General features: G+C 43.5%; 1 protein-coding gene across 1 annotated transcript in view; it reads right to left on the bottom strand.

Moving 5' to 3' along the window:
• Positions 1-1,718, bottom strand: part of HK1 (hexokinase 1) — a 67,168-nt gene extending 65,450 nt beyond the window's left edge. The window contains exon 1 of the mRNA XM_090278124.1: positions 1,645-1,718. Coding sequence (XP_090134250.1) covers positions 1,645-1,704 — 60 coding nt within the window. The 5' untranslated portion in view covers positions 1,705-1,718. The remainder of the gene's footprint in view (positions 1-1,644) is intronic.
• Positions 1,719-26,591: the final 24,873 nt, after the last annotated feature.

Raw genomic sequence — 26,591 nt, 5'->3', positions numbered from 1 at the left:
GGGTGATTCAATCATAAATTTCTAATAGGGCTGCTCATTTCATGGTGAGTAGTCATGCCCCAGGCATATAGCATCTTTAGTGAAATGTTTTAAGTCAGCCCTGTCCATTGTTCTTGTGCATCTAGGTTAACACACCTTTGAAATACCAGAAGTAATATCCCAGCAAGGGGTTATTAACCCTAAAGAGAGCACATACTCTTACTGTCCTCTAAACCAAGCCCCCATCCTCACTTTCTCCAATCCCCTCAATTTTTTTTAAATCTTTCTTTTTAATTTTATTTATTTATTTTTAGAGAGAGAGGGAGGGGGAGAGAGAGAAACATCAATGTGTGGTTGCCTCTCACGCGCCTCCAACTGGGGACCTGGCTCACAACCCAAATATGTGCCCTGACTGGGAATCGATCCACCAACCCTTTGGTTCGCAGGCCACTCTCAATCCACTAAGCCACACCAGCTAGGGCCCCGGCCTTAATTTTAAATACATAAAAGAAGCTCAAAACTGCTTTCTCCGGAAGCATTTTGGATCTTCCTCCCAGCATGTGTTGTCAATTTGGCTCAAATAAACCTACTAAAATGTTCTACAGGTTTGGATGTTCTTATACAGACACTCTGCTCCCAAACCTAGTTTAGGGCCTGGTACTCAAGACAGAATGAGCCCCTGGCCAGGAAGATCGGTTGGTTAGAGCATCATCCCATAAGTAAAGGTTGCAGGTCCCATCAGGGCACATACAAGAAGCAAACAATGAATGCATAAAAATGTAGAGCAAGGAATCAATGTTTCTCTGTTCTCTCTCTCACTCTCTCACTCTCTTCCCCTTCTCTCTCAAATAAAAAAAAATGTTTTAAAGAAAATTTTTTTAAAGACGGGATGAGCCCAGCCCAGCCCGTAATCCAGGGCATACATATCCCTTAACCCAGACCCCTGCTAGCATCACCATGGTGCCCACATTACAGTTGAGGTCTCTGAGCTGAGCCAGAATGAAGCTGACTCTCCCAATGGCCAGGCTACCCTGACACATTCTGTTTGCAGGTAGGGAGGCTGCCAATGCTTTCTCTTCTCTGGCGTTTGAGAGAGAAACTACTCAAAGTAAATCACTCCTCCCCACCCCTTGAATGCAGCAAGGCCCCAAGGCCTACCAGTATTTCTTTAGCAATATCTCTAGGGCTGACCCCACTGCCTCCTTCCAACCCCTAATCCTCATCACCCTGTGCCAGAAATATTACAAGACTCTTCTAGCTGCCCTTCCTGGTTCCTGGCTTCCTGCCATCCAAGTCATTCTGAGGTCCAGACCACATTAGTCCTGCTAAAAGGCAGTCTAATTATATCATAATCCAGCCCCAAATCCCTTGATGGCCCCCTCCTTCCTGATGGAGCCAATTTATAAACATCCCTGCCTGATGTCTCAGGCCTTCTGTAATTTGACTCCACTCTTCCCCACTTCTCTCTTCCTTCACCACTGGTCACAGTAAGGCCACTTTGCGCTGTCCTCAGCTTCCACCATGTCCATTCCATTTGAGCCCCTGCTCACATTTTCCTGCTCAACCTGCCTTCTCCACTCACCTCTACCCGATCACTTGTCTTTCTTCCATTGGCCCAACTCACCCACCCTCCCAAAAAAGCCTTCCCTGACCACGACTACTCACCCTAGACTCCCAGGCCTCAGCACCTCCACAGGGCAAGCTCGGACTGTAGTCAGAGTCCATAGAGATCTAGACCAAGACTCTTCTTTACAGACGAGGAACTTGAGACACAGCCAGAGGGCCATCTTGCCCAGTGTCAGGTTGTGGTAGAATGTGGAGCTGGGACTCAAACCCAGTTCTGATGCCCAGCCAGTGCTCTGTCCATCCTTCCCACCACCTCACTGCAGCCTGGGCCTCAGATAAGTAACACTGAGTCATGACAAACTGCCTGATATTGTTGACTGTCTCCTCGGGACTCAGCCTTATCTGCCCCAATCAGACATCTTCCTGAGGCCAAAGCCTGTGCTGCGCTGCTGTGTACCACACTGGGCTCAGAGCTGGGCCTGTGTGCCCTCTGCCACCTCATGCATTTCTTTCTCATCCCACCTCTTTTTGTTGTCACATAGCTCTTAGACCTCTAACCAAGGCCCTTAGGAAGACCAGCAAAGACCTCAACCATAAGAAGTCTATTTCCATATGCCTTCTTCCCTCACCTTCTAGATGGACTTCCCCTCTCCCTGAAGTTCCCTGAATTTCTCTGTTCATTTACTGCGCTTCCTCTTGTGCAAGTTAGGGTAGGGGGGTGGGGTCAGACAATGCCAGGCTGCCTCCCTGCAAAACATGCCTGCTGGTAAGTCCGTATGCCCGTTTACATCTGACCCCTGGCACTAGGAATGTTACTCCAGAAATTCTCTCCAGTAAGTCAAAGCTGTACCCCAGCACCTGGGAGCACACATGTAATAGCAATGTTTATATAATGTTGACAGTTTACAAAGGAGTTTCTCATTTATTCCCTCATCTCTCCTGATGACAGGCTGGTAAGGTTAGAAAGGCAACTAACATTATCCCCACTTAATCAGTCATTGAAGGTTATGGAGGTTATAGAGCTTGTTTAAAGTCTCAAAGAGAAAGTAAAAAAAGAAAAATTAAGGCCAATGCCCAACTATGGCAGCATCTTGGAATCTGACACAGTTGGGGGGAGGGGCATCATGCACAGCACATTCTGAAAAGATGCACTTGGAACAAAGACTTCGGTCGCATTACTTAGAACCCTGGTTCACAACCTGGCTGCACAAAACATTAGTCTGTAAAACCTTTACAGATGCTGATACCCAGAGCCAGCCCCGGAGATGATGGCTCAATTGATCTGGGATGTAGTCCAAACACTACCTCTTAAAAGTTCCCCATGTGAGACTCAGGCGCTGCCAGAAATGAGAATGACTGATCCTGATTTTCCAGGGGAACATCTGGAAGAAATTTCTGAAGTGAACTGATCTGTACTATTTATAGCAGTCTCTCCCAGACAATGCTGAAGGTGCTTTCTCCAGGGTCTGAGTGGCTTGGCAGATCCAGAGCACCCTGAGATGAAAGTTCATTTTGACTTTCTCATTAACTTTGCAGACAGTTCTGTTTCCTGCGTGAGAAGGCTGGTAAGGAGGCATAGGCACCCAGCCCCTGAGTTTCTGGGTTTGTAAAGTGAAATTCTCAGCTTGTCTCCTTTCCTCTTTCATTTGTCCAAAGTTCTGTCCTCTGACAACATCAGAACAGAGGTTCTAAACTGGCAACCACCAGGCTAAAACATGGTCTATAGCATATCTTATTTGTTTTATAAATATGAGCCAACACTTCAAAATTGGGAGATTTCACTTTAAAATAAAGGTTTCTGGCATCTGAGGTCTGGCCACACAGGGCCCATTTATTGAGGCAACAATCAGCTAGAACTGAGGGCCCACTGCCCCCTTCAGACAGTTTGCCCCAGGCCCCACCCAGCCCACCCACTTCACTGATATGCACTGATGACTGGCCCCTGTAGGTATTTAAATTTTCAACTGATTACTGGAATTTATAGGAAGAAGGCCTCAGGTATTAGGGCTGGGATTAAGATGAATCAAGAGAGGTGCCTAGGGGTGCAAAATTTCAATCTTGCACCCTAAGCATCTCTCTTGATTCACCTATAGGAGTCTCAACCTTCTCAGGCCCCTGCCTACCTGCCTCTTGCTCAACCCTGACCTGTTTACCTGGCTAAGGGCCTGATCCTAGAGACATCTTTCACAGCTTCTGTCCCAAGAAGGCTTCTACTCCCCTTTGAGGATGACAGTCTCTCAGGGAAGCCAAAGAAAGCCAATCTGACTCTGTCACTTCCTGGACATCTCATCCTCATTCCATTGCCTCTGAACCTGACAAGGCTCCTACATGAAGAATAATGGGCTGGCCTGGCCTGGCCTAGCTAAAAAGCTCAGTTGGTTAGGGCATCATCCTGATATGCCAAGGTTGCAGGTTTGGTCCTCGGTGGGAGCACATACAAGGAGCAGCCAATGAATGCATAAATAAGTGGAACAACAAATTGATGTTTACCTCTCTCCCTGCCTCTCTCTCTCTCTAAAGTAAGTTTGTTTGTTTGTTTTTAAAGAATAATCGCCTGGAGGAAGAAGGGTTAACCAGACTGCTGAGACTTGCCTGGCTTCAGCCATGCTTCTTATCTCAGGCCCACTCCTTCCCCAAAGGAAGCCCATATCTTGTTGGAACAGAGCAATCTCAAATCACCCTGCTGCTTATCCTGAGTTTCCTAGGATAGTTCCCCCCGGTACCCCGACACAACCTCCATCATGGGGTCAACAGGAGGTCCTCAGTCCTGCCCCTTAGAATTTAAACCAAAATACAGAGGGAATTGCCCATGTCAACACCTAGGCAAGGTTCCTGGCTGTGGGGTTTCACAGCCCAGCAAATTAAAGATACAAACAAGCAAAAATCAGGTACTGACCTTCTATTTTGCTATGAAATGGTACTTTTTTAAGTTGTAATTTTTATCTTCTACCATCGTAAGTTTCTAAAAGAAAAGAAGTTTTAACCCAGGAAGGGCTGTTTTTTAAACTAAGTACATTTAGCTTTTTAATAGTAACAGCTGGTACTTAGGTAGAACTTACTGTTACAGAAACAGGGGAGTCCAAAAACAAACCCCAGAGTTTGCGGCTGGGGGACGGGGAAAAGGAAGCAGCTTTTAAGATGCCTTTGCATGCTGGGGCTAGTTGCTAGTGTCTTTGTTATGCAAAATGGCTTTGATACTTCCAAGGCCCAAGAAGATGGGAGGAATCTTGAACTGTGGGATGGTACGGAAGGAGCCTACGGAGCCTGCGTAGGGTCCTGTGAATGGTCAGAACTGTTGCAACACCCACTGAGGACGCAGTCAGGGATATATAAGCAGCTACGGACATTTTAGCTGGGTTTCACTCACTCGGACTCTCTCTCACTTGGTGTCTCTCTCTCTCTCTCTCTCTCTCTCTCTCTCTCTCTCTCTCTCTCTCTCTCTCTCTCTCTCTCTCTCTCTCTCTCTCTCTCTCTCTCCTCCCCCCCCCCTCCATGCAGCTTGGTGAAGGGGCCTTCTCCATGCAGATTAAAGAAGCTGAGTTCTTCATGTGGTTTTGAGAGGGCTCTCCAGGCTGCTTTAAGAGGCTCTCGCCATGCAGTTTTGAGAAGGAGAGGAGATTCACGCAGTTTGCAGGAAGAAGGCAGTTTACAAAGAGGCTGAGAATCCAGGCGGTTCTGCATTAAAAGCTGGAGGGCTCAACAGCACAGAAAGGACCTCCCCAATCAGATTTGAGTGATTGGCAGCTACTGGTAAAGCTGAACTGTGCCTAGGAAGTAGGGAAACAGTGTTTCCAACTTCCCTAAGGCTGGCCTGGTTTGGTAGGGGGAGGCAGAACTATGTGTTTGTGGGTGTTTTAAAGAACATAAGACTCAACAGCAGAAATCTGCAAATAATCTAAATCTATTTAACTGTTAAATAAACAGTTCTTTTTCTTTTCACTAAACTCTGGTACTGAGAGTTGTAATTCTGGCGGCGGGCAATCGGGCCCCTAACTCAATGGCCTGTGGGTTCTGTTTCAATTGGAGCAGCCCAGAGGTTCTGTTACATTACTACATACCAGGTATTATTCTAAAATCTTCACTTATATCAATAATTTATTTGACTCTCAGAACAATCCAATGAGGTAGATACTACTTTTATCTCCATTTCATAGATGAGAATACTGAGTCACAAGGAGGTTAAGTGACTTTTCCAAGGTCATGTGGCTATTGAGGGCAAGAGCTAGGCTCCAGCCCACCCTGCTGCTCTAACAAGGTGAAATATTCACTTTACCATATTGTCCTTATTTCTCTTATTCCACTCAGATCCAGTGCCACCTCAGTCACAGATGGGTACAAGGACCCATGTTATGGAGCCTTCCCTCTAGAGTACTGAATTGTCCTTGGTTAGATTTGTAACCATGACACACGGATCCTGGCTCTGCAGAGCCCTCTTACAAAGGGCATTCTCAAACCAAGCGATGAGTGGGACAGGTCCACGTGACCAGAGAGGCTGCAGGCAGGTAGGGAAGCAGTAGCCCCTCCCAGTGGAGTAGGGTGGGGGCATCTGGCTGGCTGAGTGTGCCTTCCTCTCTTGCTGTCTTCTGTGGGTCCATCGCAATGTGCCCTACCCAAAGAATCACTTCTCAAAAGCTACAGGCCACTATCTCTCTCCCGAGCCCCAGACCCATATTTCCAACTGCCTGTGATCATCAACTCATAGTTATCCTATAGGCCCCTGGGACTCAATATGACTCCCATCACAGTCTTTCCTTTATCTTAAACCTACTCTTGCTATCAATTCCCCACCTTATCGTTTAGTCACTCAACAAATATTTGTGAAGCACCTAATCTACTCTGCACTTCCTAGTCACTAGAAACTCACTGGTGAGCAAGACAGAGTCCCTGCTCACATTCTAGAGGGGAGAGGCAGACAGTAAACAAATCACAAATTAAATATATAATAGATCAGGTGCTAGGAGGAAGAATAAAGCACAGGGTGGCCTGCGAGAAACGCTCACAATAAAAACTGGGACACAGGACTTGAGCAGTAAAGCGAGGCTTTTATTCATGAGCCTGCAGAGCCGGGCGCACCCTCATAGCCAGGAGAATGTGCGCCCCAAATAGACAAAGGAACCTGGTTTTATAGTCTTAGCTTCCCCACCCTGAAATTGCCATTCTAAAGTGAGAGTGATTAGCTTCCCCACCCTAACACAACTAGTTTCCCCTCCCCTCTCCTTCTTCCCCGTTTCTCCATGACCGGATACTCCAGAGGTACAATCTAACGCGTTCATCTAAATGCCCCTATTGTGATTCCTGAATATGCTAATGCTGTCCACTCCCTTCTCAGAGATCCTTTAATTACATTCGCCCTTAAGACTCTTTAATTACATTTGCCCTTTGTTACCAATGACTTTGCTACTGGTTTGGGAGTCACTATGACCTTGTTTCTAACAGGCCCATCCAGCTACACCCTACAATATCCATTTCCATCCTAACTAGGGAATACTACAATTTTTAGCTGAATTCAGATACCCCCACCCCCACCCCCACCCCCTCTAGATAAAGACTACATTTTTAGCCTCCACTTCGACTGGATGTGGCCATGTGACCAAGTTCTGTCTAAAGGAAGAGTGTCCTATTGTAATTCCCACGAATATTCCTTAGGACACAGTGATGGTGTCACAGAGTGGGAAAAATTCCCCAGAGCCTGAGGTTGGGGAATGGGGGAAAGGGACAGCTTTCAAGATGTCTTTGCATTTCTATGTCTGGTAGCTAGTGTCTTAGTTATGCAAATTATTTTGGTTCTGCCAAGGCCCCAAAGTGGGGCGGGGTTTGACTATGGAATGGTGAGGGAAGAGCATGCAGGGCCTACTCAAGGTTCTCTGAATAGTCAGAACCAGTTACCATACCCACTGCATCACAGGCAACAGTCAGGGATTTAAAAATAAGGCAGCAGTCACTTTGGAGAGAGAACTCCACACGGTTTGCAAGGAGGTAGAAGAGGAGAACCATGCAGCTTTGAATGGGAAGAGGAGAGAACTATGTGTGATCCAGTGCAACACGGCACGTTTTCCTGGAGGTTGATGACATCATACCCCAGATCCTGAAGGAGAGAGCCGACAGATAAGGGATGGGGAACTTCTGGGCATGTTTTTGGCTTCTAGCCTTTGGGGGAGCAAGAGAAGTGCTGGGTCCTGTGGGAGAATAGGGCTCTGAGCTGAAGTGTTCACTGCCCACACCCCCAAGGTTGGAATCATATAGAAAGACCTGTTTTCCACAACACTAGTTGTTGGGCTTTACCCCAAGGCGCCACGTGAAAGAACCCCCTTTCGCACTGTAACAATGGGGCAGCTTTCCCCCTTTGTCAGCCTTCCTTCCTCCTTCCTGCTGGCTGAAATACATACAGACTGACTGGGGATCCAGAAACCACCTGAGTATGAGCTAACCTTGGGAATGGCAGCCGTACAAAGCAAAGTAACAAAATAAAACAGAAAGAACTTGGATCCCTGTCACCAACACACCCTCACTGACCACCTCCAGATTTATAGAACTTGAGAGAAAAGTAAATTCCAATGAGTTACCCCAAGTGCTATTTGGGGGGTTTTCTGCTACCAGCAGCCAAATCTAATTCCCAGTTTGAACACGTAGAGGATAGAAGCATCATTTGGGGATAGATTAGGGGAAGTCCCTGAAGATGTGACATGTGAACAGAAACCAGATAAAATGAGGGTACATGACATGCCAGCATCTGGGAAAAGAATATTCCAGGCAGAACCGTCTCCCCATCACCCAAGCTGGGAACCTGTACGTCATCCTTGAGCCTTTTTCCCTATCAAGTCTCCCTGTAAATGTACCTCAGGAACAAACAAATGAAACCTAAGAACTCTTTTGAATCCATCCTCTGCTTCCCATTTGTTCTGCTAGAACAGGCCAGTTAGTGGTTTGAAAGTTTGAAAGGTGCCCCCCCACTGACATATCAGAACATATTAACCACTACAACCTGTGAATGTGACCTTTTTTGGAAAGGTCTTTGTGTATATAATTAAGTCAAGGATCTCAAGATAAAATGATCCTGAATTACTGGTGAGCCCTAAATCCATTGACTATCCTCATAAAAGGCAGAGGAGAAGACATAGAGAGAATAAGGAGAATCCCGTGTGAAAAGGGAGGCAGAGATTAGAGAGAGCTCTGTAGTCACAAACCAAGGGTCGTCTGGAGCCACCTGAAGTGGACAAGGCAAGGAAGGATTCCCCTCTAGAGCCTGTGGAGGGAGCAAGCCCTGCTGACACCTTGATTTTAGACTCATGGCTTCCAGAGCTGTCAGACAATAAATTTTTGATATTTTAAGCCACCGAGTTTGTGGTAATTTGTTATTGCAGCCTTGGAAAACTAATACAAAGTCCTTAACAAGAGCAACTCTCTCCTAGCCCCAGGCTATGGAATTTGTCTGTACAGAAGCCCCTCTATTAAAAATCATGTATCTCAATAACACGTACAGTCGTAACTCAGTACTTGCCAGCTTCAGAATTCATCAAAGCCTGTACTTGTCACATTTTGACAAGAAAAAAATATTTCAGCGCTTGGTGTGTGTTCAGGACTCGTCGCACTTGCTAGGAGTCGCAATGCCTCCCCGCCAGAGAAAATGCTTCATCGCTCACATGGCACCCTCCTCTAGGTAAAACAGAGGTGCAAAACCCCCACTATTCGTCGTTACTGTCCTGCGCTTCTGTGCATTTTAGGTGCTAATCTTGGGTCATGAAAAGGTTAAGAGTGATACCACTCAGCCTAAAAGGCAGTTAATAAGAACCAGGATTGAAAAGAAAAAAAAGAAATCACAGCTAAGTATGAGAGAGGTGTAGGTGTGACTGATACCTCTCATGTTCAAGATGCCTAGAATGACAATTTCTATGATAGTGAGAAATAAGAAAGCGATTAAAGCAGCAAGTGTTGCTACAGGTGTCAAATCTGTGAGTAAGCAATGTTCGCAGACATTGGAAGAAGTTGAAAATTGCTTTACATCTGGATTAATGAAAAACAGTTAGCAGGTGACAGTGTTCTGAGGCAATCATTTGCGAGAAAGCTAGGCAATTGCATGACCTGCCTAAAGTCAAGCCTGGAACAGGCCGTGAGAGCAGTGACGTGTTTGGCACATTTACGAAGAGAACTGTCACTCACAGTGTGGTGAGGCGTAGGGAGGCAGCCAGTGACAGCAAAGAAGCTGCCGAGGGCTATGTCACTGAGTTTAGGGAATATATAGAAGCTGAGGGTTTTGTCCCCCAACAAGTGTTTAACTGGGACAAGCCTGATTGGTTCTGGAAGAAAATCCCTAACAGACCCTACTTCACTCAAGAGGAGAAAGCATTGCCCGGGCACAATCCCATGAAGGTCAGGCTAACTGTTGTTGTGTGGAAATGCTAGTTGGGATTTAAAACTTAAGCCTCTACTAGTGTATCATAGTGAAAAACTGCGAGTTTCCAAGGGAAAAAATGTGATGAAAAGCAAGTTAAGTGTGATGTGGAGGGCCAATACTAAAGCTTGGGTGATGAGGCGGTTCTTTATAGAGTGAATGAATGAAGTTTTTGGCCCAAGTGTGAAGAAATATTTGCAGGAAAACGAACTGCCTCTGAGGGCTTTGTTAATTACGGACGATGCTCTTGCTCACCCTCCAGGTTTGGAGGACAACTTACTGGAGTAGTTCAGTTTCATAACCATGAAGTTCTTGCCCCCTAAAAAACCTCTGCTCCAGCCCATGGACCAGCATGTAATTTCCAACTTCAAAAAACTCTATACAAAGGTCCTTTTCCAGAGGTGTTTTGAAGTAACCTTGGATACCCAGTTGACATGCAGAAAGTTCTGGAAGGACCATTTTAATATCCTCCACTGCGTCACTCTTATAGATGAAGCCTGGCGCAAAGTCTCTTACAAGACCACGAGCTCTGCCTGGAAGAAACTGTGGCCAGAAGCTGTAAATCCAAGGTACTTTGAAGGCTTTAAGGGTGATCCTGGTAGCCTAACAGGGGAGCATATTCTGTCTCTGGGCAAGTTCACAGGCCTGGAGGTCAGTGATGAAGATGTGAAAGAGTTAGTGGAGGAGCACAGAGCAGAGCCCAGTACTCAGGAGCTGCAGGAACTTCAAAAGGAGCAGCAACAGACAGTGGCTGAGGAAATTTCTCCCCGTGAGCAGGAGGGAAGGGAGGAAGCGTCTACCACACTGATAGAAGAAGAAATGTGCGGTAAATGGGTTGAAGTTCAAAACTTTGCAGAGAAATATCACCCAGACAAAGTTCTAGCAAGCCAAAATGCGGACCTGTTTAATGAACAGACAATATCACCCTTTAGAAACATTTTGAAACATGGACAGAAACAAGTTTCTCTTGAGAGGTTTTTAGTGAAATTCCCTAAATCTGGGCCTCCCAACAGTGTTCAGCAAAGCCAAGAGACAGAAAGCAGAAGAAACCCCTGAGAAACCACCTGAAATTGTCCTGGAAGAGGACTCCTCTTCCAACAATTAACTCCTCTACCTCACCACCACCCCATTATGCCAGGAATTCCTCTCAGTACAGATAAAACGAAATTTTATTTTATTTTTGTTATTAATTTATTTTTTATACATATCTGTTTAGTGTTAAAATTCTGTTTACAAAACAACCTCATTACTTAATATTAGCCCGGTAAAATGTGAACATTCTGGGGAACTTCATGAGCTATTTCTAACTACATTTCTTCTTATGGGAAAAACTCGTTCGGTACTCATCAGGTTTTGGCACTTGTCACGAGTTCTGGAACTAATTAACAATGAGGACCGAGGCATACAACAGTACTAATATATTATATATGGTATCATACATACCTATAACAGAGACATGAAACTGGATGAGAGAGATGGGAGCATAAAATGATACCACTACTTTGGAACTGTTCGGCTGTTTCTAACAAAGTTCAATATACACCTACTTCATGACAGCAATTCCATTTCTGGGTATCTACCCAGGAGAAATTAAAGCATATGTCCATACAAAGATTTATATACGAATGTTCAAACCTAGAAACTACTCAAATGTCCATGAACAAGTGAGTGGATAAGCAAATTATAGTATATCCATACATACTTCATACTTCTAAGCTGTAAAAAATGGAATGCTTTCTTGGGAGGTGAGGTGACAGTTTTATTGAGATATAATTCACTACTCTATAATTTACCCATTTAAAGTGTGCAATTCAATGATTTTTAAAATAGTCCCAGAGTTGTGAGACCATCACCACAATCAATTTTAGAGCATTTTCATCATCCCAGAAAAGAAACCCTGTACCCATTAGCTGTCGCTTTCCAAACCCTCACGCTCACCAGCCCTGGGCAACCACCATTCTACTTTTGTCTCTGCAGATTTGTCTTTTCTGGACATTTCATATACTGTAAATGGAATCATAAAGTATGCTATTTGGTGACTGGCTTTTTCATTTAGCATGATGTTTTTAAGGTTCATCTATGTTGTAGCAGATATCTGAACATTATTATTTTTTATTTCTGAATAACATTTCATTATTTGTTTATCAATTCATTAGTTGATGGACATTTGGTTATTTTCATTTTGGGTTTTCCTAGGGCTGCCATATAAAATACCACAGACTGGGTGGCTAAAACAACAGAAATTTGTTTTCTCACAGCTCTGGAGGCTGAAAAGCCCAAGATCCAGGTGCCAGTAGGTTTGTTTCTTCTGAGATCTTTCTCCTTGGCTTGCGGATGGCTGCCTTCTTCACATGGTCTTCTCTCTGAGTTCACATAGTCCTGATGTCTCTTTTATTTTTAAGTTTATTTCTATTTTGTTCTTTCTGGTGTTATTGCAAATAAAATGTTCTTATCTTTATTTTTGGATTATTCATTGCAAATGTAGAAATATACAATTGTTTTTTATATTGATTTTGTATCCTGCAATCTTGCTGAATGTGTTTATTAGTTCTAATAATTTGAGAGGAGTGTATGTGAATACCTAGGATTTTCTATATACAAGATCATGGAAGAATGAATGCTTGATTCACTCAGCGATATAAAAACATTAAATCCAGGTACAAAAGAGCACATGCATATAATTATATTTTCTTGAAGTTCAAGAACAGGAAAACTAACTATGGTAATAGAAGTCTCAACAATTATTGCCTCAGCACAGTGGATGGGGAAGTAGTAACTAGAAAGAGGCATGAGGAGATTTTGGGGGAGTTATGAAAATGTTCTGTGTCTTGATCTGGGTGATGGTTACATAGGTATTACAGTCCATGATGTACCACATCTACAACAGTAATTCCATAAGATTATAATGGAGCTAAAAATTTCTATCACCTATTGTAGCCATCATAACATCATTACACAACCCATCACTCATGTGTTTGTTGTGATGCTGATGTAACCATGCCTACAGCACTGCCAATCATATAAAATCACATATAGTTATAGTAGTAGGCTATACCATGTAGGTTTGTGTAAGTGCACGCTAGGATGTTTGCACAACAAAATCATGTAGCAATGTGTTTTTCAGACTGTATCCATCATTAAATGGTGCATGACTGTAGATGTGTGCCAACTTATTAAGCTGACACTTAGAATTTATGCATTTGAGAGCTAGTAAATTATACTTTCATAAAAATAAAGAGATAATTAAATAAACTATTCTGAAATGTGGTGGGCTAATAGTATTATTAGCTAATTATCTCAAGGCCCTCTGTACACAAAGTAAAGCCAGAATCAAATAGCTTTGCTTGTTTTTTATTTTATTTGGCTTATTATATACTATATCAGATTAGATCTTTATTTTATCTTAACCCCAAGGTGTGGCTGATGAGTAGCTTGCACCAGGGATAGAAAAGATGTTGGTGCTCTTATTTTCTCATTGTCTATTAGCTTCAATCTACCGTTTCTATGGAGATATCTTTCTAAGCCACTTGCTTATGTTGTGAAGGTCACTTTAGATATAGCCAAATAGTATGACACATACAACTACTTTAACCAGACAGTTTTAAAAAGGTAATACCTTTATTTAAAAAAAAAAAAAAAAAAAGGCTAAAAATGGCCCAGGGAAAAAAGGAGGGGTCTGTTATTAGGTCCTTCTCATTGTGTGAGGCCCTAGATACAGGATGATGCAAGTAACCATCAGAAAGGCTGACTAAGCAAGGCTACCAGTGTTGATGGGTCTTTAAAACTGGTAACAGTGCAACTTGTAATACTTTCGTCCCACTCCAAGGTGGGTCATCTTGCACACACAGCACTCTGGAGATCTCTCTACACTTATCCTCACTGCTCCCTGTCTGGTTTCCTGGATACCCAAGGCTCATGCTCCTTGAAAACAATTTAACCACATGACTCCTCAGCCTAAAAGATCCTCTGGGCCCCAATAGATTCCTTACCTGGATATCCGATGCCAGCCCCGCCTGCCTTCCCCACCAGCATCACACTAGTCAGCCTCTCCAGGCTTCTTTCCATCCTTCACAGGCTCTGCTTTTGTACTTGCTGCTCTCTCTGATTGGAATATCCTTCCTGATTTTGCAAATTCCTTCTTCTGCTTCAAGGTCCTCTGCAAATCTTACCACCTCTATCCAACCTTCTTTATCTCCTCAAGACAGGGTTGATCCCTCCCTCATCTGGCTCTTAAGGCCCATGTCACCCTATGCTGTAACTTTTTTTTCATGTTGAGTTACACTTCTCAGCCATAAGTCTTCAGAGGCTAGAGACTGTGTCTTATTCATTTTTGAAAGAATGAGAATATAGCTGCTCAATCAGTGTAATGAGGAGTAGGGCAGAGGTAGCTATGAATCCAGACCCAGCCTTGGGCCTCACCTGGGATGAGGTAATGGATCCATGTTAGGGATAAAGAAGCAAGCCAGTGACTCTCAAACCAGTAGGAGATAATTAACAGATGAATCATGGAAAAGGGGAGAGGAAATGACATTCCGAAGCTCCTCACACATATCTCTGGGATGAAAAGGAGGAAGACTGTTGTCACCAGACACAGAGAAATGGGAAGATGTAGCTAGGTAACTTTGCAAAGAAGTTGGAGATAGACCTATAACTAGATTACCCTTCCTTAATCACACCCTGAGTTAAGTAGTTAATCGTGTTAGATTGTGAACCCGGATTAACCAGTAATGGAGAAATGGGGAAGGAGGAGAGGGGAGGGGAAGCCAATCTCGTTAGGGAGGGGGAGCTAATCGCATTACTATAAAACCAGTTTGCTTTGTCTACTTAGCGCACACATTCTCCTGGCTGGTGTTGTGTCCGACTCTGCAGACTTGTGAATAAACGCCTCGCTTTGCTGCTCAAGTCCTGTGTCCCAGTATTTTATTGTGAGCATTTCTCACACCCAGATGCAGGAAGGATTGAGAGAGTTTCTGTACTTTTTCCAGTAAGGTGGCTCTTAAAGACTGTCTCACCACCTTTGCATGAAGCAACCCATCTCAGACGCACTCTGTTGTGATTTTAAAGGCACAGTAAGGTGTCAGGCTTGGGGAAGGGGAGGAAGGTTGGGGGACCATCTCTAATAGCACAGAAACCACCCTTATTGGAGACCCTATGGGATATGTCACTAAGAAACACCTGAAACTTGTCCATGTTCAAGTGCAGGTGGGTGGATGCCAAGTTTCTTGCATGCCCAACTCTGCACTTTGGAAATGAGAGGGGACGGACCCTTCCATGATCTCTGCCAGAGTCTCTCCCACAGTCAGCATGCCACGCAGCTCCAAGGCAGGAGGGCCCTGGGTTTACCTCTGATAACAGCATTTTGTTTCCAGGCAAGGGCTAAGAAAGGAGCCTAGTAACCAAGGCTCCCTCAAAAAGTGCTTGCCCTGTGGGTTAGGCTGGGCCCAGTGGGGAGCAGTTTACAGGTAAGTGCTCTTCCTCGCCATGGGACTGCAAGGCAGCTTGGCTCACTAAAACCATGACCATAATTCCCATGCAGCATTGCCATACCAAACCTCTCTTTTGCAGAAAACTTCACGGGGGAAATGGAAAGAACATTTAAGTTTCTTACCTTACTTTCAGAAAGCTGGGGCTGGGTTTGTTTTTGACATACTATCTCCTTTAAGAAAGAAGGACAAGGTAAGGTATTACAAAGGCATCTTAGAAAATTGATTCAAGCAAAAGTAATTACAAATAATCCTGAAAGAGCTAAGCAAATTCTATGTAATTAACAATTCTCTGGATGAAATGCAGCAGGGCTCAGAAGTGTCCAGTTCACAAATTTATTCACATAAACATTTATTAGATGCTTACATATGTGCCAGGCACGGTCCTAGGAGGTGGAGGTTCAAAGACAAAACAAAAAAACAAAAAATACCACTGACTCTGTTCTCAGGGGCCCTAGAGAAGACAGATAGGTGTGTCAATAACAAAAGCACAGCAATGGCTGAGGTGCTAGAGAGGAGGGTAGGGAAACTAGGAATATAGGCCCTGTGCCTGCTGAACTATTGGCCCCTACATGTCCTCAAGATGGTAGAACGCAATGCTTCCCAGATGAGCATGGAGGGAACAAGCCCATGAACTATGGACCAGCTCTTGGTCTGGGAAGGGGAGAGTCAGCATTCTGTCCTTTCACATTTCCTCACAGATTTGGAAGCCACTATCAATCCAGAGAGAGGCTGTTGCGGAGTTCTTTGTGATGGCAGCTGAAGGGATAAACAGGGTGTAGTACATTGTTTGCAAAAACAAAAAACAAAAAACAAATAAACAGCCACAACAGTTCTCCTTCCTGTATCATGGTCTCATGCAGTCTTGAACCACAGTGATTCTGGGGTTGGCTGTGGGAGTTGCTTTGGCAGAGGCTTGAAAAACACTGTGCTTGCCCTCTCCTGCTGCTCTTGGGATTCTTGCAACCACCAGCCCTGGTGGGTAAGAAAGGATGAAACCCAGAATGACAGAGCATAAGAGGCGATCCTACTTTATAAGGAAGGAGAGTGAGGTTTCTAAAAGGTTGCCTAGCAATCCACAGATGTGCCAGTAGTCCCTGTAAAAATCAGAAGTAACCCAGAGGTATCCTCTCTGAAGGACAGGGACCATCTTGTCAGTGTTTCTTGTTGCCCTGCCTCGCATAGTGTAGGTGCTCAATAAATATTTATTGTTCATGAACTGAAAAGCCATGCCCTCTTCTGAGTGGGCCCCAAATCAAAGAAACTTCATAGAAACCATCCTCCTAGAGAAGCCAGGAAAGGCAACCCAGATAGCCCTAGTGACCAGGGCAATCTAGGCAAGTTTCCCACATGCCCAAGGCCTTACACCGATGTCCCCATGGGAACTAACTTTCTGTAAAAGTGTTCGAATGAAGTTTTGCAGGTACTGTTAGGCCTACATGAGAATTAGAAGTAAAGCAGCAATGAAAATCACTACCTGGGGCTTGGAATAGTCAGGGAACCAAGGAGAAAGAAACTGAATGGACCATACAATTTTGCACCCTTCCTAGATTAAGAGCGAGGATTCAATATGCAGAGCACATTTCTAAACTTCCAAATATAACTGTCTTTAGGAATTTCTGATTATAGTGACACGCCTCACCTTCAGCCTTGGCTTTGTTGTGGAGGTAGGAAGAGCTCAGGTTTAGAATCAGAGAGACCTGAGTTTATGCCCTTGATCTGCCGCTGATCTGCAGTACAATCTTGGGCAAGTGATTTAACTTCCCTAAGCCTCAGTTTCCCCATCTGTAAAATGGGAATGATACCTACTTTGTTGGGCCTTTGTGAAAGCTGAAGGAGACTGTGTAGAGTGGCTGGCACAGAGTAATTGCTTATTAAATGGCAGTAGCTACAGCAGAGATCATGGATTTATAAACACACAGGACAATAACTGCAACTTTCCAGGGACCCCTTAAGGAGGTCAAACCTATTTCTACCTCCTGGGTTTCCATCTTGTGTCTGAGGCCCAAGAGCCTGTGTTCTTCTCCCTGGCCCCTTCTCCCTGGCCCCCCTAGTATCAGCCCTGGACTCACAGGCTGACACTAACCTCTGAGTCCCAGTGCCCAGGCCTGCTGACTGCCACGTGGTCCCAGTGACACTGGCTGCTTTGTGCCACCTCTCCAAGGCTGGCCTGACCTGCTTTAAACTCTCAGTGGCATTCTGCCTGGGGCTGGCAAAGCTAGGCAGGGGCAGGCAGGGGCACAGGAAGGGGGCAGTGGAGACCATGAGAAGTGGCAATGACATCTCGAACAAACCTCCTGGCTTGGAGGTGCTCTTCCTTTCCCAGGGCGGGCCAAACTTTTCACCAGGGTGAGTAAAGGAGAAGAGAAGGAAGAGGCATAGGAGGTCCAGGGGCCAAGGAGAGTCTTCAGGTTAATGAATTTCGTGGCCTCCACTCTCCACTGTAACCCAAACAGGAGGCTTGTATTCTGCAGATGACACTGAGACTGAGCTGCCATATGGGTGTTAGAAACAGGATGGAATTCAATTCTGTCAAAGCCAGGTGCAGTAGGAAGGGTGCAGCGCTGGATTTGCAGAGCCTTTCTAAGAGAGGATGAAGGGGGCATTTTTAAACCATCCTGTAGGACTGAGGGAAAGTCGCCTGCTGCCCTGGGCTGGCCCAGACTCCTCACCTGCAGGGGACAGCACCTCCTGGAGCTTGCACTCTTCCTCCCCGCTTTCAGAGGCTTATTAGAACTAATAGTCACCCAAAGGCTGAGGAGGAGGAAGTCTTCACAAGGCAAAGAGGCCAGGCCATAGCAGAGATTGAGGTGTTGCTCGGAGTTCTGTCCCCTGAGCACTCCATAAATCCTAGCTCTGTGTTTTGTCATGGGCTTAAACCATACTGTGCCTCAATTTCCCAAACTGTAAAAAGGGAGCATCTGTAGTTCTTGCTCCAGATGGACCACCTGCAGCACAGGTTAATTTAAAATGAGCCAGCTACTCAGGAGAACATAATTTGTCTGAAAAACATTTTACAGGGTTTGTTCAACAACCAGGGCAGAAGCAAAGCTCTGCTTTTACGTGACAACATAAAATCTGGAAAGGGAAGACTTTTCTTAGAAAAGGCCACATTCCCGGGTTCAGCACACACTCGTGACTTCACAGCATAACCAGCTAAGAAGTGATTAACCGAAGGGGTTATGTGAGTGATTCCTTGGTCAGGACCTACCTGGCCCAGGTGACCATCTGCACGGGGAGTTAGGAGCCTGATCTGAGAGGTTCCTGCCTTGTCCCCTAACATGTCCCTGCTGTGCTCTTGGTCTGAGTTTCCCTAAAAGAGACCCCAACATAACACCCTGCTGGAAAGTGTAGGCCGTGGGGGCCATGGTGCCTGTGACCATATGAGTCAGAGAAAAGCTAGGGGAGATCTTACGCATGCTCGCTGGCAGGTCTGCCCCATGGCTGGAGGATCCTGCTGCCCCTGGGTCCTTCTCTTCTGCTCTCAGCAGCAGGGGCTGGGACGCCTGGAGAAGAGCAAAGCCCAAAGGAGTCAGTGTCAGTCTTGTTACAGAGTGGGGTCCCCCAGAAAACCCTAGGGCCTGTGGTTTGGAGGATGGGGGAAGGGAAACAGCTTTCAAGATGCCTTTGCATATCCACGGCTTTGGTTCTTCCACAACACCAAGGAGTAATGAGCAGTGAATAAGCAAGGCCTGTGGAAGGTTCTGTGAATGGTCAGAACCAGTTACCACACCTACTGTGTCACAGGCCACAGTCAGGGTTTAAGGAGGGCGGCAGACATTTGGGGAGGAAGAGAAGAGGAGAGGAGATCCATGCGGTTTGCAAGGAGGGCAGAGAAGGATACCATGCGGCTTTAAAAGGGCAAAGAGAGAACCACGCGTGATCCAGTGTAACACGGCAAATGTTTTCCTGGACTGTTATACGGAGGCTGATGACTTCGTACCCCAGGTCCTGAAGGAGACAGCTGACAGATAAGGGATGGGGAACTTCTGGGCATGTTTTTGGCTTCTAGTCTTTTGGGGAGCAAGGGAAGTGCTGGGTCCCATGGGACAACAGGGCTCTGAGCTGAAGAGCTCACTGCCCTCCCCAGGTTGGAATATTGTAAATAAAGACCTGTTTTCCTCAACACTAGTTGTTGGGTTTTACACCAAGGCGCCACGTGAAAGAACCCCCTTTCACTCTGTAACAGTCTCATTCAAATCTTCCCCAGCTGGGAGCCTAAACAATGGATACCGAGGACCGTGGGCAGAACAGAGGGCCCTGCGTCCAGAAAAATCTGTAATCCCAAGTAAAATGTCAGAGGTTTCTGGCAGGATATTATTCTGGAAGAAATTCCTTGGAGACTATTTGCAGGTGGTGCTCATCACCAACTACAGTCTCCTCTGCTTAAGATAAGGTCTAAAAAGGGGATGTGTTTCAGGGAGGAAATTAAATAGAAATGGAAATTAGGTGATCTGATCATAAATTCCTAACTGGGTAGGTCATGGTGGGTAGTCATGCCTCAGGCCTACAACTTCTTTAGTGAAAGGTTTTAAGCCAGCCCTGTCCATTGCTCTTGTGCATCTAGGTTAACACACCTTTGAAATACCAGAAGTAATAACCCTGGGGGAAGAATATTAACACTCAAGGGAGCATATACATATTTTGTTAACTATCCTGTAATCCAATCTTTGCCTTGCTTTCTTCAATCTTCCTAACATTGTCTACCTTCTTAATTTCAAAGGCACTAAAAAAGCTCCAAAACTGTTATTCTCTGGAGCATTTGAGATCTTGCTCCCTGGCATATGTCATCAGTTTGGCTCAAACAAACTCTTATAAACACAATTTTTTTAAAGGAAGTTAGCCATAACAGTTTCAAAAGACCAAAATTTCATAAGTGTGATCTTCATCACAGTGCCATTCTCTTCCCCTGTCTAATTGAAACAGGGTAGGAAGGATCTCTGGGTAAACACTACTTTTCTAATTATAAAAGCAATGCAAACATCACCAAAATAGTTAGAAAATACAGGCAAATAGTTTAAAAATTAAAATCACCTTTACTCCTATAGAAATAAATTCTGTGAACGTTTTGGTATGTATTCTTCCTGATATTTTTCTCTGAAAAACTACTTAGCAATAACTACACAAAAATAGAAATATGTCCCTTTCTTAAATCTATTTTTAAAAAATTTCTTTTTAATCTACTTTTTCCCCCCACAGAAGAATATATTCTCAAAACCTTTTCATATCAATAAATATAGATCCTATTAGTTTTATTGGTTACACTGGGTAGAGACTTTATAATTCATATATAGAAAGTCTAACTCCAGAGTCCCTATTCAATAAATGTCAGATATCATAAGACAATATTCCTTGCACTCTGTAAAAATCTTTACTGTCAGAATATGGCAGCAGGTGGACTGCCAGCCGGGACTTTTGATGTATGCAAATGAACCATATGCAAATTAAGCTGGTCCCAGCCCCTCCCATAGGAAATAAAAATGGACTTTGCTGGTTCTCAGAAGAAATGTTGATGGACATAGCACCACATATGGACTGGCCTGGTGGGGGGAAAGTCAGGGAGATGCAAGTTAACTTGCTGAATGTGTTGATGGGTAAACTCACCCCAACCAAAATGTATGTTTGGAAAGGTGTGGAGACAGCGCCTGCAGCAATACAGGGAGGAACCTCTACTCCCTTCTCCCCTCTTTTCCCCCTTTTTCCCCTTTTCCCCTTTTTCCCCTGCCAGGCTTTTCAAGGGGAGTCTTCATTCCCTTTTTCCTTGCTCCTAGGAGCCCTGGAGTTGGTCTAGGAGTTTCCTCTTACATATAATCCCTTTTCCTTCCTTCCTTCAATAAACCTGGTGTGAGATCCTGGACTGTCCTCTGGATGATTTCTCAGAGCAAGGCTACCTGACATCTCCCACATCCTGAGCAGTTTATAGATGTTATGTGATTTGCCTCACAATTAGCATGTTGCAGCAAATCCAAAAGCCTCCCTACTATTTAAGGCCTCTTCAGCTCAAAGAGAGTAAGCCAGGAGTTCAGCATTCTAACACTGACATAGCCCTGGGCAGCCAGCCACTGAAACCCGGCAACTCACGGTTGGTGAATTCTGCCAGAGTTGGTCTTGGCAGAATACCTGTCACCCCTAACATCCCAAACCTTCCTTAGCCCAGTTCAAAGGCATAAAACACAATTTGATTTAAAGCTCATATGAATCCCTTCATCCCAAGGGGTTCTGGATGGGAGAAGAAATGGAAGTTGGTTGTTATATATTCTTCAGAGAGCTTGTAAACACCGGTACTGGTTTTTTATTTACCTGATAATCACACACCCTCCTCAATTAGAGGAAAAGCTCCCAGGGTGCTTTTTTATAGTAGGTATTGAACATAGCCTAGAAATAGATGTAGGCACTGAATGCAGCCTCCAGTGGCTTGGGTTGAAAGCCTTTGCAGCCACATAATACCTTTGACTCTGAAAAAGTTATATAGCATACCTGAACTTCAGTTTTCTCAACTGTAAAATGGGGATAATGACAGTAATAATAGAACCACATAGGCATATGAGGTATGTGAATGTAAACAGAGGACTTAGAACAATGCTGGGCACCTAATGAGTGCTCAATATATGTTACTTATTTAACACGTTGCGTACTGGGGAATTTAAATGCCTTTTAGAAATGACGAGAATTCTCACCACCCGTACACAATGTGTTAACAAATTATTGTTGATTGATTAGCGATTTTACTAAAACTCAAAAGTTATGAAAGCAAAAAGGGCTCTCACCAGGTGCCATAATGGCTTATAACTGGAGGCATAGCCTATTCAGAGGTGGTTTAAAACAATGGGTTCACAGGAGAGTTCTGGTCAAAATGACAGAGTAGGTAAATGCAATACTTGCATTCTCCCACAACCACATCAAAATTGCAACCAAAAAACAGAATGATCATCATTCACAACAGCCTGAACTGTAGCTGAAAATAATTTATATATGAGGTGTGGAGACACAAAATAGGTTGGTCCCACACCCATGTGTGGTTATTAAAACTTAAGAGGGATATCTCAGCTGTGGAGGTACCCCTTGAGGAGACATGAGGAAAGGTACTGAGTTGTCTGGCATCAGAGTGAGAGCTGGGAGCAGTGGGTAGATTTCTCCCAAACAGTACTGCCATCAGAAGCCATTGTTCCTTTTCTACGCCCTCCCCACACAGAGCCAGCAGGTGGGTACCACATCTGAGTCTCCACCAACTATTCACCCCATCCTGGTGATTCCCTGAGACACCACCCAACCCAACTTGCAGGTCCACCCTAGCCATTTCCAGTGACTTGTCCATAAAAAGAGCCTGTCTTGGCTCATGCTGCGCACTCTCCTAAAATCTCTCAAACAAGCAGCACCTGGCCTTCATGTGCCTTGTGCCTCTTGCTAAGTGGCCCAGGCCTGGCACTAATGGTAGCCAGCCTTGGTTCTCAGCTGGACCTCTCCTCAGAACCTCCAAGCCCAGCACAAGTAGCAGCCATCTAAAGATCTCTTTGTAGCTCATGCCAGTCGCCCTAGGTAGGGTATGGGCAGCAACTGACCTTTGCCTGCAACTTCCAGGAGGCTCCAGAGCCAGTGCATAGACCATGGACAGCTTCAGACCATGCCAAAGCACTACCCAACCACTTCCAGGAGCAACACACTCAAAGGACAAACTCAGCAGGTACCAAAGCCATGCTGAAGTGAGTCCTGCTCAGTGGGGTTGGCAGCTGCACAGCAGATCCTCCGTGGTGGTTGGGGCCAGTCTTCTTGAGTGATTGGCCTGGAGTAAATCCATTCCACTCACATGCCAACAGCAATCAAGGCTCAATTAAAACATGAGGGTGCACACAGCTCACACAGGGGTTGGGGGGCATGCCCCTGGAGTGCCCAGATGGGGTGACAAGGAGGCTGTGCCACTGGGCCTACAGAACACCTACTACATAAGGTCTCTCTACCAGGCCTGGAAGATATAGCAGCTCTGCCTAATACGTAGAAACAAACACAGGGATGCAGCCATCATGAGACAAAAAAAACCATGTTCTAAATGAAAGAACAAAACAAAAGTTCAGAAAAGTAACTAAACAAATGGAGACAAGCAATCTACTAGATGCACAGTTCAAAACATTGGTTATAAGGATGTTCAATGAACTTAGGGAACGAGTAGATGAACTTAGTGAGAATCTCAACAAAGAGATAGGAAACATAAAAATGGGGATAGAAAACATTAAAAAAGAACCACTGAGAAATGAAGAATGCAATAACTGAAATAAAGAATATTACAGGGACTCAACAGTAGAGTAGATGAAGTAGAGGATCAAATCAGCAATTTGGAAGATAAGGAAGAAGAAAACTCTAAATCAAAACAGCAAAAAAAAAAAGGAAGAAAGAAAGAAAAAAGAATCCCCTCCAAAATGAGAATAGTATAAGGAGCTTCTAGGAAAACTTCAAGTATACTGACATTCACATTATGGAGGTGTTGAAAGGAGAAGAGAGAGAGCAAGGAATTGCTCTCCTGGTGAAGAAAAGAAACATGTAAGTCCAGGAAGTGCAGAGAGCCCCAAACAAGATGAATTCAAACAGACCCACAGCAAGACACATTGTAATTAATGCTAAGGGTAAAAGGCAAAGAGAGAATTTTAAAAGCAGCAAAAGAAAAGCAATTAGTTACCCTCCAATGGAGCTCCCATAAGACTGTCAGCTGATTTCTCAACAGAAAGTTTGCAGACAAGAAAACTGGCATGAAATAATGAAATGTTCAAAGTGATGAAAAGCAAAAACCTATAATTAAGATTACCCAGCAAAGTTATCACTTATTTTCTGAAAGTTATTTGTGCTTTTAATTTTTATTATGCATTATATAAAATATTTTTACAACCTTAGGTTTTGGGAGAACTTTCTAAGCATGGCACAGATATCAGAACAAGAAGACTATGTATAGATGTTACTATATAATAATTTTAAAAGTCAGAAACAAAGAAAAAGGCAAAAAACAAGGTTTACCACATATATAACAAAGTGTAATTATCAGTAATCTGTAAAAACTTTTCTAATTACCAAGAAAAATATATACATGTCAAGAAGAATTTTGTTAAAGAAGAAATAGAGGTAATTTGATAAGCATAAAATGGTAGTCAAACCACCAATAATCAAATCAAAGCCTTTTATAGCTTGGCAAAATAGGAAAGTTTGTATTGGTGGCTGTGTTGGGGTTAGCAAAGTTATCATTTAGACTTGAAGGACAGATAAAAGAGTTTCCTAGACAAGAAAAAGCTAAAGGAGTTCATCACTACCAAACCAGTATTACAAGAAATGTTAAAAGGCCTTCTTTAAGAAGAAAAAAAAAATATGAATAATAAAATGGTAATAAATACATATATATCAACAGTTACTTTAAATGCAAATGGGTTAAATACTCCAATCAAAGATCTCATGGTGACTGAATTGATAGCAAAACAAGTCCTTTACATACACTCTCTATAAGAGACTCACTTCAAATCTAAAGATACACACAGAGAGTAAAGGGATAAAAAAAGTTATTTCATGAAAATGAAAACAAACAACAACAAAAAGCTGGGGTAACAATGTTTATATCAGACAAAATAGACTTTAAAACAAAGGCAATAATAAGAGACAACGAAGTACCCAGCAATTCCACTTCTGGGTATTTATCTGAAGAAACCCAAAACACTATATCTTAAAGACACATACATCCATATGTTCACTGAAGCATCATTTACAATAACTAAAATATGGAAGCAACCTAAGCATCCATCAATAGATGAATGAATCGGAAAGAAGTGGTGCATATATAAAGTGGGATGTTACTCAGCCATAAAAAGAGAATGAAATCTTGCCCTGTACAGCAGCATGGATGACCTAAAGGGTATTGTGCTGAGTGAAATAAATCAGATAGAGAAAGACAAATGCCATAAGATTTCACTTATATGTGGAATCTAAAAAACAAAATAAATGAAGAGCAGAACAGAAACAGACTCATAGATAGAGAACATTTTGACAGTTGCCAGAGGGGAGGAGGTTGGGGGGACTGGGTGAAAAAGATAAAGGGATTAAGAAGTACAGATTGGTAGTAACAGAATAGTCATGGGGATGTAAAGTACAGCACAGAGAATATAGTCAATAATATTATAATAACTATTCATGATGTCAGTTGTCTACTAGATTTATCAAGGTAATCATTTTAAGTTATATAAATGTCTAATTACTGGGTTGCACACCTGAAAATAATATAACAACTGTAATTAAAAAATTAGAAATTATTTTTTTAAATAGATACGTGATAAATAAGAGTGGGTCTATAGGGAGTATGGAAGACAATTTGTTGGAGTGAGGGAAGACAATATCAGAAGTTTTATTGATGATTTTTTAAATTCTCACCCTGAAAGTTTTTAGGCTATTCTTTATAATGTACACATTAGTTTAGTACATTACTAAACGTATATATATTTTTGAGATATAATTTCCACCCCCAGAAGAGTCATCTTTTAAAGTACATATGTAATTTATACTAAAAACCACTATTTACAAAACATTTTCATTACCCCACAAGAAACCCTGTAGCCATCAGTAGTCATTCCCTATTCATTCCTACTACTGACCCCTAATCTACTTTCTCTACGCATTTGCCTTTTCTGGACATTTCATGCACCTGGAATCATAAATATATATACATAATCTCAAAATAATAATGGGGAGTTTATCTGCAAAAATATCTTGCTGATAGAGTGAATGACCGGAAAGGTTTGGAGAGCCCTGGCTGAGGATGTAAAGCTTCTCAGTCCTGTCTCCATCTTTGTAGTGAGCTTGCTCTGCAGGCACCGACGAAGGTGATGGCTCCACCAACCTCTGCTTATGAAATTCCAATAGCTGGCACAGTCCAATGCCGAATGTGATCTAAACATAATGTATGTTTTGCTCTGTATTTATGATTTAGTTTTGTTTTTGTAAAGATGTTCTCCTAATTAGGCTGGATAGGCTAACAATTAAAATAGCAATGCAGCCTGGGACCTAGGTTCTAATCCTTACTCTGCCACTTAATGAACTTCTCTAAGCCCATTTTTTTTGTTTTGTTTTGTTTGTCTGCAAAAATGGGGGTCATAGTAGGTAAGAATTAGTCATTTTTTCCTCTTTTGCATTAGAATTTGTCCTTAGGTTAA

This window comes from Furipterus horrens, unplaced genomic scaffold, assembly GCF_987537825.1.
Source record: "Furipterus horrens unplaced genomic scaffold, mFurHor1.1.pri manual_scaffold_5, whole genome shotgun sequence".
Classification (NCBI taxonomy): Eukaryota; Metazoa; Chordata; class Mammalia; order Chiroptera; family Furipteridae; genus Furipterus; species Furipterus horrens.
The sequence above is the reverse complement of the archived record's forward strand: the minus strand, read 5'-3'. Positions and strand labels throughout refer to the sequence as shown.